The sequence below is a fragment of the Plasmopara halstedii genome (genome assembly GCF_900000015.1).
Source record: "Plasmopara halstedii genome assembly, contig: Scaffold_323, whole genome shotgun sequence".
In the NCBI taxonomy this organism is placed as follows: domain Eukaryota; phylum Oomycota; class Peronosporomycetes; order Peronosporales; family Peronosporaceae; genus Plasmopara; species Plasmopara halstedii.
In genome coordinates, this window is record NW_020187244.1 from 1,895,285 (window position 1) to 1,910,795 (window position 15,511).

The 15,511-nt window shown below is 44.1% G+C and overlaps 7 protein-coding genes across 7 annotated transcripts; 2 read left to right on the plus strand and 5 right to left on the minus strand.

The window, feature by feature from the left end:
* Positions 1–1,711: 1,711 nt before the first annotated feature.
* Positions 1,712–3,640, minus strand: PHALS_08876 (GRIP; the record flags this gene model as incomplete). The annotated part of the gene is made up of 9 exons (XM_024724304.1): positions 1,712–1,747; positions 1,805–1,876; positions 1,941–2,325; positions 2,401–2,501; positions 2,562–2,687; positions 2,750–2,854; positions 2,916–3,287; positions 3,346–3,515; positions 3,604–3,640. The coding sequence occupies 9 exons, from the start codon at positions 3,638–3,640 to the stop codon at positions 1,712–1,714; spliced, it is 1,404 nt and encodes a 467-aa protein (XP_024575194.1).
* Positions 3,641–3,739: 99 nt separating this feature from the next.
* Positions 3,740–4,808, plus strand: PHALS_08877 (atorc6 orc6; the record flags this gene model as incomplete). Its single annotated transcript, XM_024724305.1, has 3 exons — positions 3,740–4,231; positions 4,300–4,380; positions 4,443–4,808. 3 exons carry the CDS (start codon positions 3,740–3,742, stop codon positions 4,806–4,808), a joined length of 939 nt encoding a protein of 312 aa, XP_024575195.1.
* Positions 4,809–4,911: 103 nt separating this feature from the next.
* Positions 4,912–6,516, minus strand: PHALS_08878 (dna-directed rna polymerase iii subunit rpc5-like protein; the record flags this gene model as incomplete). The annotated part of the gene is made up of 7 exons (XM_024724306.1): positions 4,912–5,018; positions 5,082–5,169; positions 5,229–5,286; positions 5,372–5,599; positions 5,671–5,819; positions 5,888–6,377; positions 6,452–6,516. The coding sequence occupies 7 exons, from the start codon at positions 6,514–6,516 to the stop codon at positions 4,912–4,914; spliced, it is 1,185 nt and encodes a 394-aa protein (XP_024575196.1).
* Positions 6,517–6,631: 115 nt separating this feature from the next.
* Positions 6,632–7,972, plus strand: PHALS_08879 (uncharacterized protein; the record flags this gene model as incomplete). The annotated part of the gene is made up of 7 exons (XM_024724307.1): positions 6,632–6,660; positions 6,805–7,126; positions 7,196–7,321; positions 7,406–7,462; positions 7,533–7,679; positions 7,743–7,877; positions 7,946–7,972. 7 exons carry the CDS (start codon positions 6,632–6,634, stop codon positions 7,970–7,972), a joined length of 843 nt encoding a protein of 280 aa, XP_024575197.1.
* A 198-nt stretch (positions 7,973–8,170) lies between these two features.
* On the minus strand, positions 8,171–8,959 carry PHALS_08880 (uncharacterized protein; the record flags this gene model as incomplete). Its single annotated transcript, XM_024724308.1, has 1 exon — positions 8,171–8,959. One exon carries the CDS (start codon positions 8,957–8,959, stop codon positions 8,171–8,173), a length of 789 nt encoding a protein of 262 aa, XP_024575198.1.
* Positions 8,960–9,622: 663 nt separating this feature from the next.
* Positions 9,623–9,967, minus strand: PHALS_08881 (uncharacterized protein; the record flags this gene model as incomplete). The annotated part of the gene is made up of 1 exon (XM_024724309.1): positions 9,623–9,967. One exon carries the CDS (start codon positions 9,965–9,967, stop codon positions 9,623–9,625), a length of 345 nt encoding a protein of 114 aa, XP_024575199.1.
* A 3,781-nt stretch (positions 9,968–13,748) lies between these two features.
* Positions 13,749–14,007, minus strand: PHALS_08882 (uncharacterized protein; the record flags this gene model as incomplete). Its single annotated transcript, XM_024724310.1, has 2 exons — positions 13,749–13,810; positions 13,881–14,007. 2 exons carry the CDS (start codon positions 14,005–14,007, stop codon positions 13,749–13,751), a joined length of 189 nt encoding a protein of 62 aa, XP_024575200.1.
* Between the last annotated feature and the right edge of the window lie 1,504 nt (positions 14,008–15,511).

The following is a 15,511-nucleotide window of genomic DNA, read 5'->3' on the forward strand; positions in this document are numbered from 1 at the left end:
CTGAATGTTGGACATCGGGTCAATTCTGCAGCAGCATTACTCGAAAATATTATCAAATTTGACAAGAACTGTTTGTTTGTCGACATCAATATTTTATCTGAACTACCCAACATAAGTTGCTTGCCCGCGATATATTGTGTACAGCATTTTCGAGCTTGAACGTTACGGATCGTGTACGTAATCGACCGACGGGCGATAAGATCGCTTGGAACTGGAAATGTTCTTTTGATATAATAATGCTGAAAACCTTGCTCATCGTCGAGACAAAGCTGCACACGACAGCATCAGCAAGAATCGCAGCGTCATGACGTCGATTGTAACGGGGTGACAACTGTAGTAAAATTGGATATAACCAGTACTGAACAATTGCACGAGATCAGCATTGCATTTCGTGAAACCATATAGTACGTATGTACCGAAGTGCCCGTATGTATAAAGATGAAAATGTTCCTTGAAAAGATGCTTGTGGTACATGTGGGCTGCTAGCTACACGTCGAACAATAAAGACGAGTTGATCATAAGAGTCATTAGAAGCGTGTCTATATTCATATAATCTCAAAACGCCGAGCTAATTACAAGACAGGCTCTAGGTTCTACTCCGAGTACTTAACACCTGCCCGTTTTTTTACACGAACACTGAGAATTAATGCTTTTGCAGTGCAAAATGCACGACACACGCATTGCACTTAGTAGCACTTGTAATCAATTCTTGTAGTCGCTGGTTTCCTCATCATCGAAAGACATAGCTTACCAAAATGCTCTAGTTATAACGGGATAGATAGTTGAACAGTTCATGCTTTATTATCACAGTGTAAACAGTCCATTCACGCTCGGTCGAGCGCCGAATTCGGTTGTAGCTCACTCTCCAGTTTTGAGAATGCGCTGGTGATATATCTTTAGGAACGTTCCGACCGGGTTCCGGCTGAAATGCAGATGAAGCCCACCTACCGCTAAATCTGTCCTGACTCATAGCACGTCGATTAAAAACTTTCAGTGAAGTGGTAGCGAACCGTCTGTCTCCATCCTTAACACACTCGTGGCACGGGACGTGGGCATTGAAGAAACTCGGTAGTGATCTACTGAGTCGAGAAGCAAGCATTAACAGGCACAATGATCGCGACGTTGTATATGTATCAGAAATTACCTCAATGGCGAGCATCGAATTCGAAATTCTTCACTTGTTTTCTGAGGATGCTCGATGAAAGATTTCTTCGATCCGAAAAACACCATTATCAAGCTCTATCGATTCCTCCTGTTGTCAGATGAATGGCCATCTGACAGCATCATCGAACAATGAATGCATTATTGCTACTGGATCATGTGTCATTTGACGCGATTGTTTCGCACCTACAGCGAACCAAATCAATTGTAAGCAAGAAACGTTGAGGAGGTCACTTTGCGAGCCTTCGAGCTACGCAATTATCATTTATTATTTGTAAAGCTAGTATCAAATGTTGAGGCTATTAATGAGAAGTACAGGGATCGATACCCTGATTCTCCAGGTGTGTGTAGTATAGTGTCGTGGAGAGATATGTGCGCTACTTCGACCAACGACAACAATCCATAAAGTAAGTCTAAAGCTAATAGCCATTTTCAGTAATAAATAACGTTGCTAAGATGCGATGCAGTAACACTACAATACGTTGTTGCAATTCTATTCGATCCACGAAAAGCTGATAAAATAAATGGGAGTTATATGGATGCGTTCGGGTTACCAAAACCAGCCCTGCGTTTGCTTTCGCTTTTCCTACACAGAACACAGTAAAAGTAACGAATCATGCAAACAAATTGCAGTCTTATGCACCTGAAGTGCAGTGATTTCGGATGGGGTAAAATTTAAAATGGTCGCAATTGCTTTCTCCATGTGCTCCTTGGCCTAAAAGATTCGAAGCACCAAAGTCAGCATGAGCGCATATTTCTTAAAACGCATCTTCTCGTACCTCATGCTGGTCAGAAGCCATGTATTTGTAAATAATATTTTTTAAATACTCATTTGTTTTGGTCGCGTTGGGTGTTTCGAACCCCGACAGGCTGCTGTTGGACTCTCCGCTCAAACGGCGAGCATGAGTATCTTTAAAACTGTTCGAACGGCTACTAATACCGCTCCCCCCACCATTTTCGTGATAGTGCAGCTGAACACTATTTGATTCTTTCTGTTCCGCAGCATTCAAGGCACGTTTTCGATGTTGCGCTGATTCTTGGCGCAACATCTGTAAATCTCCATTACTGCTGTCACTCCAACTACCGAATGCACCACTACTCATTAACTTCAATTCCTCCATTCTTTTTTCCAATTCTTGCTTTTCGCGAACTGTGTGTTCATATCTGTGATTGATGATATAAATGTGACACATCTATCAGACGAGAACTTTGTAAACGTAAGCTTGATTACAAGCCAACCTTTCTCTCCATTCCATTGCTAAAGCTGTTTCACCCATCGTACCGCTTAGTTTTTCATAATCTTTCATCAGCTTTTCGAACTTTCGTCGCCACTCCGATTCCTTGCAAGATTATGATACCAAATTCAGATAAAAACAATAGAGCTCATCAGGTTTCCGTACCCGCTCCTCGGCCTCAGCTTGCGCCTTTGCTAACCGACGAATCTGCGCTTTTGACAATTGTAGCTCCCCTAGAATGTCGATTTCTGCAATCTGCTCTGTCTGTTTAGCCATTACATTTGCGTTCATCTGCAGCAAAAATGTCAGACTTGTCAGTATGACTGCGGTGCAATCTTTAACTATTCATCAACCTTTCGAATCTCAGCGTCTTTTTGCTTCCGAGCAATCTCAGAGCGAACGCGATAGCGACGAAATTCTTCCTGAACACGGTCGATTTCTTCCTCCAAGCTCTTTTTCTATAAAGCAGATTTGATTTAAGAATTCACACAATAGAATTATATGTTCCAATGTACTTACCACGCGCTCTACTTCATACGGCATCATAGAAAAGTCTGGTAGCATCAACGGTTCTCCCGTCGCACGGTTTGCATATGCCTGGATCTCCTCTTCATTATTAAAGCAATGCCATGCAAATTCTTTCAGTTCGTCCATATCGTTTTCGTCTGCGTACTCAACCAAACACCAAATCAATTTTCCGTGCGCCACTTTTTGCCAGATTTTTTTCGGGTCCCGCGTTGACGCGTCCACGACCCATGTGTGTCTACTTTTCTGCTTCTTGCTCAGCTCTTCTTGTAGCGTTTGAATCCTCTCATCTTTCTCCATAGCTTCTTGCTTACTATTGTCAATACTACGCTTGGCCATAGCTAATAATCGCTTCAACTTGACCTCCTGCATTCATAATCTGTTAGCTTGTTCAGATGTCAACTCCATAGCGTCTTGAACTCACCGTCTCCTCCATTTCCTGCAACTTTGCATTTTTCACGGTCAGTAATTTCTCTAATTGCTCACCTCGCTCCTTCCACGCTTGCAGTTGCAAAATGACGTCCACTTCGCCATTCGAATGCGGAGGGGAGGGAGTCGGTTTCTCGAGTTCTTCAACGGGAGTGTCTACTACAGCTTAATGTCACAACCAAGAGATACTTTACACTTACATACAAGGGATTGATCTCATAAGTGCGCGTACAACTGTCGTTTTCCCTCTTACCTTCCTCGGCAGATAGTGACGCGTCTGAGGCTTCCATTGTGATGTCTTAACTCTGTAATTGTAATGACCTATCGTATTGCATAAAGACGAGCCTCGATATCAATTTGATAAGCATTGCGTAATCTATTCCTGTGTCATGGATGTGAGGACAATTGCAGCCAAGTATGGCGGATTACCAATGCGATTAATATCTCGAGCAGAAGAGAATTGGCGATTGACAAGTGCGAAAAAATCGGCAGGTCTAGATCCGTTTGCTGGTCCTGTCGCGTGTATCATAGTTGCAGCACGCGCGATGGAAGAACCTGTAGACAAGAAGCGATTGGCAAAATGCGCTGGTGCTAATACAAGACTAATAGAACCCATGGTGCGCAAGGTGCTGGACGCAGTGGGCGTTCGCACTGTGGTGAAGATTTCACCTTCTGCATTGTGTATCAAATTTGGCTGTGAGGCGCTCACGGAAATCGTACATCGTGTTTTGGATGAGTATCGTGTATACCTGGCGCAGATGGCAGCGGCAAATCGTAGAAAGAGACGTAAGCACTCAGTTAGTGTTTTAGCGTCTACAATGAATGAGAATGATCCAGTATTCGCAGCCGCGTGTTTGTATGCTGTTAGTAAACAGGCTAAGGTTAAAGAGCTGAATTTTAACAATCTCGAGGAAGCTGCTGACACGTGTATTCCGATTCTTACATGCAGATAAATGTAAATCAGGAGAGATTGCTTGAAGCTGTATGCGGTGATTCCAAGGCGTTTGATGCGATCGTATCCTCCGTCGAGGTTGTGCACATGTCTATAGAAATGGTTGCAATTGACTCAGATTACTATGTTCCCTGTTCCAGACCCAATGCCAAATGTCTCTGAGTGGTGCTATCCTAGATCGAAAGAAACTTCGGAGCTTTGAAGTGAAGAGAGCAGCTAAAAAGCTAAGAGAGCAGTATCGTATCGAACAGCTGGAGGATGAGGAGCGACGAAGGACAAGTCCTGAAGTCAATATGGCTTCGTCGCATTTGACGCTGGTGCAGCAGCATCGTTTACAATCTCTGCACACATCGCGAGGAAACAAAGTAATCGTAAAAAGCCTCGAGTCGTCCGAAAATACAGCAACAGCAGCTACACCTGAAGAATACGCTGAGTGGAGAGCTATGGCGCTAGAATTTATGCGCAGCAAGAAACAAAAGGAGTTGGCGAAAAGCAGCGACTCTTAAACGAGCGTATTTCTGTAGCCTTCACAACTTTGAAGATTTTAGTCGCAAATGTGGTTGCAATTATATTTTAGGACGCTGTGGGCCTGAAATCGGTACATCGGCTCTAAAGTTTGATTGCCTTTGCGAGGGTAGGAAATCGCTGTATAAAGGAGTCATCGGGGCCCAAACGGAATTTCCACGTTCGCGTTGTCGATTCTAAAACTGCTACTTCTGCTTGCACGTCATCCAAGCAATCAATCACAACAGGTAAGATGGATATGGAAATGGTCTTACCGCTCAAGATTGTTTTGACCGCATCAGCGTCTAGAGAGAAAGTTTCTGCCAGCTCCGTTCTCGTTACACCGTTCGGTGCCTGGGACAACTAAATCGTAAAGCTGATCAACATATGCTTATAATTATCGACTCATAAAGACCACGTACTGCCTGAATAATATAATTTCGAGTCCGAACCATCGTTTCGCCACGACAGACCAAGGCACTGTAATGTTTGATAGGAAAACAAGTTCAAATAAAACATTCCTTTAAATCCAAAAAAATGGAAGGAAAGTTAATGAACAACGTACCTGATAGGAAGCAAACGTCCTCGCGCGTGGATGGCGATGTGTTTAAGCGCATCGCATATATCCTTCTCACTTAAAGTAGGTAGAAGCGTTGCAAGCATGTCGAAATGCATGATCTGGTCTGTTTTGAGCAGTCGTTGAACTTCCAAGTACTTGGTGTCAAGACCATCAGGAAGAATTTGAGGAATGAAGTCCATTGCATCTTCTTTTTCTTCGTCGTCTGTATGAACGCTAATATTCAAAACGAAACAATGATGTAAGACGTCACAAATGATTAATTGGTCCTTTCGGAGTGCACGTACTGTGCTGGGTTGTTCGAAGCCGTCTTATCATCTGAAGCCACTGTGCGGTATTGTAGCGCTTTAATATATTGGTCAGGCGTCATTGTCGAGACCACTTCTTCTTCTTTTTCACTAAATAGATTTTCAAATTCTTCTTCGGCCCCGCAACTCTGTTTCAATGATCACAGAATTAACTCAACGTTCTGCACGATATGTCATATCTTCAAATTTTTCTTACGTTTTTGTCTTGCACCTGAAGTTCAATCCAGTTTTCAGCATCAATTTGCTGTTTCTTGTAGGCGTACGAGTTTTGAATGGCTGAAATGGCACGCTCGGACTGTTTCTTTTTAAACTGAAACTGGACCTCTTTTAGCTCGGCAGGCGGTGGTTCGATCTTTTCTTCCAAATCTTCTTCCTCTTCGTTAGCAGCGTCATCAATGTGCGAGAGACTAGGGCGCATTTGCATAATTGATGTGAGTGGTGTAAGGTGAAGCTGACCCTGACGAAATACGCCCACAGCATAATTGGATAGCGCTGGCACGCTGGACGACTGCAACCGCAGATGTTTTTGCTTGATATAATCCTCTGCATCTTGGTCAAAGTGCTCGCTACGCTGGTCGACAGGAAAATCAAGCTGCATCAGTTGGTTTTGGGGTTTAATACGCGCTCGATGTGGAGGCTCTGGCATCGGGCGGTACGTCGGTCGCAGTGGAAATTGCACCATATAGCTACTCGCCAATCATATCCGCGCGACAATTCGTTAGCATTAACATGCGTAGTGATACATAATAGATAAACTTACAGATTGCGACGCAATTCATCCGCAAGATGCACGGGAATTTCGCGCACTATCGGGTCATCATCCATGGTCCAATGGCTTTAATGTGGTCAAGACTTGTCATTATAGTATTTTCAACATATGAAATAGGTATATGAAATAGTGACATTTGACCTACAGGTTTGTTTGCCCGAGACGCTTAGTATGAGCACAATTCCTCGCATCATTGACAGGTACAAGCTTTATTTGATACGTTAACAGACAGAAAGATTCGCTGTATATTATCAAAATGTTTAGTCTCCGTAACATGTCTACTGCCGCCATAGCAATGTGTGAAAGTCTGATGAGCTTACTCTTGAACTTCTATCCTTTTGTAGTGATAGCGACAGCGAAGACGACGTCCCGCTCTCAGCATTGCGTTCCAAACTTACGGTGACGAAGAAGGAAGTGAAGATTTCTGCGGATACTGAAGTAAAGAAAGAGGTAGCGCTACCTGAGGTAAATGGAGTGATCCAGGGCAAGCGACAGATAGGGCCAAGCAGCGACAGTGATGACGATATTCCGATCAGTTATCTGGCAAAGCGCAAGAAGATTAAGGTTGAGCCAAAATGCAAGGTGGAAAGTGTGCAGGTCACCATGCTAAGCTCTCGGTCCACACCAAGGAACACATCACGCAAGATGAAAAAGAGAGTCATAAAGGTAAGGTATCCACTGAGATGGTCTGAAAAGATTGTTCATGCGGAGACTAATCGTTTGTCTGAGTTGCAGATTAAAATTCGACAACAGGAGTGTACAGAAGAGCTGTATGAGTCGCTAAAGGGTCGATTGGTTCAGGAGCTGTTATGTCGTTGGTGGTACGCCATGAAGTGGCCACCTGTTAAAAAAACAGTAACGGTAGGTGAAACAAAGCAGATTCCTCGACTAAAATTGTAAGCTGCTTGATCCATAACGGTGTTAGTTATGTGTTTGAGTAAGTAGAAACTTCACGGCGTACAGGAACTCGACGGGTATCCCGGTGCCTTTATTCGCGTCAAGGTTAGCTCAATAATGAGCTGATCGTTATTTAATAGGTAGTGTACTTAACGTGTTTCATTTTTTTTGATAGGGTGACGATCTAGGCTCTATTATCGACACTCGGTCATCAATTGGAAAGCCTTCATTCTTGCATTTTTTTGCCATGCCTTCGGACGAGTTGTTAAAGCTGCTGCTTCTTGCATACGACAAGCAAATGGAAGTGCTAGTTGAACACGAGGTTCATTGTTGGCGTTTGTTTTATCAACTCTTCTTGCAATTTGTTCACTTAGTATTTTACTAGGGTCCAGACATTCCTCTTGTAAAGGAATTGCAGAAAGCACGCGCTTCTGCGGCCCGCATCAACGTAGACAAGGCGGATCGTAGTGCTCATACGGTTTTGAAAAAATTTGCTGAGCTACAGCGGGAAATCGAAGAGGTTAAGGCTCTAACGTTAAAGGAGGCAGAAGAAGATGATGAAGATGAAGACGATGACGGTGATGAAAGCATCAAGGACTGAAAATAGTACTTTAGTCGAGAATACAGAAGCGTATGGTCAGCTGCAATGTAAGCGATCGGCTTTCGCGTAAATCCAAGGTCTCAATGTGTAATGAATACTTTAATATCAAGAGCAAATGCCGATGGCAACACAATGACAGAATGTCATTTGGTACCATAAAATCACAGTAGTATTGACACCAGATCCGCATACTAGCAATACTCACATATAATCTACTCCAACCCCGCACGAAGCGTGTTGCGAACGTACGAATTACCCACTCCACCAATTCCAAAAGCTGGTCCAATACGGCCAATACGTGCAAGCACAGACTTAACGTATTCGCGCTGGATGAATCCAATGCGTTGAGTTACAGCATGACCCTTGTTGTTGTATAGATCAAGACCAAGCAAATGCAGCGGTGTGGATACGAATTGCACCGCAGCGGGACAAATAAGTTGCGCAAAGGTGCTAGCACTTGACTTTTCCATCAATTGATTGTCCTCAAGTTTCTTAGCCAGCACCTTGGGGGCATTAAACGATGCACCGCACGTCAATGAGTCACGCACGGCGAATAGACCAATGGAAGCAAGCGGAAAAGCTCCAGGTGCGATGACACCAAACATACGTGCAAAAGCACGATCCTTAGCAATGCAAAGTGACATGTTTACGGCTGTGGTTCCAAAAAATTTTGGCATTTGGCTGTCTGTATCAGCAAGCTCGCACACGGAATCGACAATGTTGGCGGTTGCATACGTGGCGGTGTAGAGACCAAAGATCAGATGAAACTCACGCTTTCCAATGAAACGTAGTGGATTTTTAAGAAAGTCAATGCTCAGCTCTTTGAGACCGCGACCAAGTGGGCGAGCACCACTAGCATTTTCAATGATGGCACGGTCCACAATAGTGATGAAGGGCGCGACACCAAGTGATGCAGCAATGGCAGCAACCGTGTCAATCACAAGTCGCTCGACTAGCTTTACTGAGCCCTGTTGAGGTTGGTCGTCGAACGTCTTCTCCATGTGTCTTTCTCTGCAAGAGAATTGCGAGAAATAAAGGGGATTGTCGAGTGTCAATCCAACCAAGACGAACGTCGTGCGTGAACTACTGGACAGGATGGGTAGTTGGCCTCCTCATTGTCATAACCCTTTTTTTAGACTATTTATTATGAGGTCATCAATCTCAATTGACAACACCGAAAATGTGAGGTCATAAACAATGGTTACAAACATACGCAAATCTTGCCCTTTTCTATCAAGTAAACAAACCAGATTTTGGTTAATTAATGCTATTATGCCTTGACGTACCTTTTTTTATATGATTAAAAATACTATTTTTGCATTTGTAATTGGACTTGATGAAAGGGATTATTAAGACTTCAATGTTACAAATGGAAGTTCGTCGCAAAGGCTTGGATTGGTTTCTAGCGAGCGTCATATCTAAGGTCAGTCACGCTGGCTTTCGTTCCTTAATGATCTTGTCAGATCACTCATGTTATATTTTGTGAATTTAAATACATCTTAATCACACTACTAGCTACGCTTACAAATATATTGCCTGTGCTTCCCAGATCACGTTCATGCATCAACACTGTTGCATTTTTCTTCTTGCTACCGAGAGCTTCTCACACGATAGAATCCTATTAAGAGTTCGAGCAGTCATTGTCAACGATTACGGTGTTGGTATTAAACCAGCTGCAACACAACTAGCCATGCACGTTCCCAGCGCAGAGTTGCACCCAGGAATCGAGGCAACACCAAAGACCCCATCGGCAGCGGCATAACACGCCGCTGACACCCGGACTGGCATATTCCATACCCAAGCGGCCCACCACTAACTCCAGTGAATCTCAAAAGAGCAAATAGAACAGGCAAGGTCATCAATATCTTCAACATGATGAGTCCTTGGCGCATTGATTTTTGACTCGCAGACGCTTTGGCTGGAATATTGTGGGACGTCATGTCTTTTACATTTTCTTCAGAAGTTGCTTCGAGTTTGACAGTTTGGTACACAAATGCGAAAGTGTACATGTCTCAAGGCAAGTTCCCATATTTTAGCTCATTTCTTCTTTTTCATATTATAAAAAATTACAATTTTTCATGAACTAAATATTTATAAGGCAAAATTTTACCGAATTGTCGCGTCGAGCAAATGGCCTGCACCACGAGATATCGAAGCAGCCAAAAACTTTATCATGTCGTTTGTAAGGCTGACTTTCGGGAGTGGTTGCTCGCTGTGTTAGTGCAAAGCCGTTATTACACCTTCGTATGCGGGCATTTTGCATAACCAGAAAGTGACGAGCGTTGTAACGGGGTTACACGTACCCTGGTAACAGGGGTGCGTCTCACACGAGACGTTCATGGTGTGACTGCATCCAAACAAGAATATGGTATGTAGCTAGGTAGCCAGTAGTTATGCATGTATTTAGATTCTACTTATTTAGTAAAAGCTATACATATAAAATTAGGCGGTTTAGCCGCAGATAAAGATCAGTTTTGAATCTAAACCGAAGAGTTTATTAGCCTTGGTAAGGTAGTAACTACTCTTGGAGTTAGCGGATTGCGATCCGCTACACTCGTATTAGTTCTTGTAAAGAACGAAAGGTCGGTGACCTAAATTACGCTTCCTCAAGCGCTAAGCAACGGCAGCCCCGCTGCAAGCGTGCGCTACTACCACTCCTCAAGAGGTCCACGTGCGCTTGGAGTATCAACGGTTGGGGTTGATCAGAACCTTCTATGAGGGCTATAATTTGAGTACCGATTGCCGACAAAAGTGCCGATAAGTTTCGCACTGGATTTGCGCTCCGCGTGAGAAATACAGAACCCTTCATTCGTCTTACAGCTTTACAGGCCAGCTTTAGGTGAAGCAGTTCCCGCTAATGATTCACCATGAAACCTACAAAGCACAACATAAACGTTAAGGTTGAAGCTCAAAACCCCAAGTTCTTTCTAAAGCAGACTGGTACAACAACCGATATAATATCAAATTTGGTACTGGGTCGGCTAGTTTGAAGCACGCTTCACCAGGCAATTCTGCCTTTGCCCCATAATAGATCAAGGCTGGCGGTACGCATAGCAATTGGAGGCGACGGTTTGAACACATTTAATGCATCGGCAGTTTTAAGATGATCTTAACAAAGTCGGCTCTCAGACTCCAATGAGTCTTCGAGGTGAGGTATTCTATACACTCCATCAAATATTGGTGACAATCCTGGTGACCTACTAAGTAGAAGTAGGCCACCTCTCGCTCATCAAGCAAGCCCTCTGAAGGATATCCTACTAAAGCTGGCCTCGTGATGATGGAAACACGTCAACTCTCTTCGATAGATTCAGCGTGAGTTCGAAACTGAGACGCCATTGTACAGAGTATTCTGGCTGTCAAAATACGCACCGATGTCCAACGCTGCGAGGTCACTTCGATTCTTACACAGTGCTTAACATATGACTGGATCAAAAGAGCGGGATTGCGATATGGCCCGAGCATACCTACTTTGAGCGAAGGATGATTTTGCATTCTCGTCGGGATCCTAAAGTGAATCTCAAATATATTAATTGCTACAACAGTGTATGGACCGACATAGAGAAGACACAGCTTAGTATCAGGACAATCTTGCCCCAGTGGGGCCTTCAACCCCATGATTATACTTTTCGGAGTGGAATTTACCTTCCACTACAGCATCTACTGATTACAGCCCTGGTGTATCCGCCGGCCCGCAAAACGTTCCACGCGGAAGGGAGCCTTACCTTGATCACTGAGCAGTAGCGATACTTTTGCAGCTTGATATTAATACGTTGACTCTCACTTTCTGTCTCTGAGAATCTCGGCGTGCGGCAGAAACTGAGATGGATCAATTTTAGATGCGCCTTTTGAGCCGCGCCACCACACTGAATATTCGATTCAGCAACGTATCGCTACTCTGGAGCAATGGGTAGCTCAACTGCAGATGATGGTGGGGACGCTGCTCCATCTTCGACAGAACACTTCAAATCTGAATGCCCCTCGCATTCTCTTCGACATATCAGTTGTAGCTTTATCGTTTTTACGCCCTAATCGTGAGCGGTCCGATTTCGTGTGTGTCGGGGAGTAGCGATGATAAGACAAAAGAGTATTCAGTAAAAGCAGAATCTTAAGGTCTGAATTTAGTGAGAGCAAGTAGTGTTGCAGACAAGGGACTGATTGATCTATTTTAAATCTGGCATCTACAGCTCAAGTAGACTTTTCAGCGGGTTATGAGCCTAGTCCCGCAACAAATACCGTAGATCACGGCTTCGCCTTCTGTAATTATACCTCTCAATCCCAGCAGCATCAACAAATTTGACGAAACAAAGCTTCACACGTAGAAATTCAAGATGCAAAGTTGCTTAAGGTACGTGATCGGTATAAGTCGTTTTCGATTAAAAGCGGTTGAGCACTGCGCCACCGCATAGACCAGTTCCGTCCAAAAGAGGTCGCGTTAGGCCATAGCAATCATCTGTGTTGTAGTAAAGAATTTGAAGTTGCCTTCAGCTTCGTCTGCTGGTGGTGCGCTTGATGCATGCTTGCGTCTCAAGTTGCTCTTTCTTCGTCGACGTTTCTTCACAATTACAACTAGTGCTGGTGAAGATGTGGTGGGGTACATTAACAAGATCATGACAGTGACGGAACAGCTTGATGCTGTGGGTCGTACGGTCAGGAAAGACAACTAGGTTGTCATGCTCCTTGAAAGTCTCTGCGGGTCGCGTCATTTCCTGATAATGGCGCTGGAGTCGAGCGCCGACTCGCGAACAAAGGTTTTTGTGATGTCCCGGCTGTTCCACGAAGACATGAAGCGCAAAGAACAAGGTGGTGATCACGCACTATTAATATCAGTAATTTGTGTATGCAAACAATGGAAGACGAAAAGGATGACAAGCGCCGATCAAAGCTACAAGTGCTTGTCACGACAGTGGAAACTCATAAGCACGAATCCCACAATTGCCAGTGTGTATCCACAAAATGCGGAATGAACAGGGCGCAGCACGTTAGCATCGCGCAGGCTAAGTGTCTGTTGGTCGTAACATTAGTACCACCATATCATGTTGAGTGGCTGGTCGAGTTGTGGGCGACGCAGATCATGGCGTACGCAAAAAATATATGAAGTATCACATGACAATCTTGTATGTGAGCGTACATCCTATGAACAGTGGTGTAATGTAAACCGTTGGTGAAGGCGACGTAGTAACAACGATGTCAACACTACGCAGAACAAAGAAGAATGTGCTTGAAGCCATATTTCAACTTCTAAACCTTTCATGCAGCCTTCTCTCTGTTATAAAAGATGCCGGTCTGGTGGTCGTGCATAAGGTAAGCAAACTCGAGTGAACTTCATGAATATTTCCTCGAGTCATGCCATACACAGGCCAGGAAACTGTTAATAGCGAAGAATGTCATCCCGTAAAGTTGCTCAATTTTGATTGCAACCTAAATTTGTGGTATTGAACGACGAGAGGTCTTTCTTTTGATCGTGTATCTGCTTCGAGACAGGTCGGAGGTGGTCGACAACTTCGCTGATTCGTTGCGCTTGCAAAAACATAGATAAGTCGATTTTTCAAAATTACAACTCTGGCGTGTACGCGTTGTTGAGATTGTCCGGTCTTGGAACATCATGTCATGTCAGGTTACGCCTCCGTACACACCTCAGCAGAAAGGTGCTGCTGCACGGATGAACCTGACGATAGTGGAATGTACAAGCTGCATGTTGGTGCATGCTAGCTTAGCCAAGTAGTTTTAAGGTGAAGCTGAAATGACGACTTCGGTTTTGCTCAATCGTTTCCTCGTATCTGCCATCAGCCTCTAAATGCGACTCGTGGTCATAGCTTTTTGTTTCAAGCACAGCATCGACGATGCAGAAAAACCTTTGCACCAAAAGCCAACTTCACGTCAATTATACTTCTGATAAGCCTGGCGTGCAAGGTACAATCTTACGATGCATCCGATGAACGTAAGAACGGCGTCCTGAATGGGCCGATGCAGCGGGATCGCTACATCGATACAGAGCAATCAAAATACGTCTGCAATCTGAAGCGCTTGATCTACTTTCTAAAGCAGCCATCGCGGACGTAGGATTAGACATAAGACCTGTTTACACTACAGTTAGACTTTAACATTGTGGGGCTAATTCTATATCCACATCTAGCGAGACTATGACGACGTGATATTTGTGGCACTCTATGTAGACGATCTGGTCTTTGTAAGTAACAATGATGATTTACCCAAGTCAAAGAAGAACGTTATCACCAAAACTTTTGGTATGAAGGACTTGAGCCACCTCAACTGGTCCTTTGGTATGAATTTGAGCAAGATTAGTCCTGAGAAAGGGGTCATTACGTCAAAATAAGATTGGTGATGATAATCAAAAGAGATTTGGAATGGGAAACAGAAACAATGTCAAAACACCTGATGTCGGAGAACTTAAAGTGACTCAAATCATGTACTAAGGGGAACTGCATGCATAAATGAACACTTCAGACCTCCGCTGATGCAGTGGGAAATCAAGCCAATACGCGGCGGACCCCTGTCCCACACACGGGTAAAACTCAGACGCGGATTTTGCTACAGGTAAGGCACAAAGACGCACGGCATTAAGCTCCAAGCAACAAGTGAAAAAAGCTGCTAAAAATAATCACATGTGAATTGGTCAGGCGACGTCGAAAGTCGACGGAGTACAAGTAGCTGCGCGACCATATTGACCAACGGATGTAGCATTGAAATAAAAAGATGCAGCACAGTGCTGCTGTCATCGACGGGGGCAGGAGTTGTCACGAATGCTCAAGAAACTACCCAGCCCAAAGAATTTCTGTGCCAGCTAGGTGAGGTAGAATGGCTGAATTCCTTGAGATGTTTAGGACGACTGGGGTCTATCATGCAAGCCATAAAAACCCAAACTTTACACACGCACAAAGCGTATTGTCACTCGTTATCACATTGTGCGGGAGAAGGTTTATCATGGTGGTTTTACAGTACTGCTCGACGAAGGACATGAAGGTGGACCTAATGACCAAGCGGATCATCGCCGTGCAATACGAAAGCCTCCAGGACCAGTCGGGTTTCTAAAGTGTACGCCTCAACCAGCGATACTACACCGGTCACATACCAAAACGTCGGTGGGAGACAGAGCTTTAGTAGAAGCAGACGACAGAATATCCAGTAGAAGCAGATGATTGTAAGCTTAGAAGTACCAAATATTACTGCAAGCGGAGAATCAATCAATTTACTTTTTATTCTCTAGCTACAGCAAAAGTGACATAATCAACAGCGTAGACGCAGAATTAGTATTGCACACCCCAGACACTGTACGTATAGGTAGGCAAACAGCGTCTGAAAATTCTATATCTAAGTACGTATGTATATGCGTTTTGACTGGGTCTGGCATCTGCATGTCGCTTTAATACATCCTGGATCTCAGCCAAAGCGTCACATACTTGACGCAAAACGCTTAAAATAATGATATCAAACCCGAGATTTGCCACGCCCGGTACTCGGATTGATTTCAGCAATCAAAATTGCATCAACCGCTTCTCATCCGCAAGCCAATGCCACCTTGTCACGATCTCAAA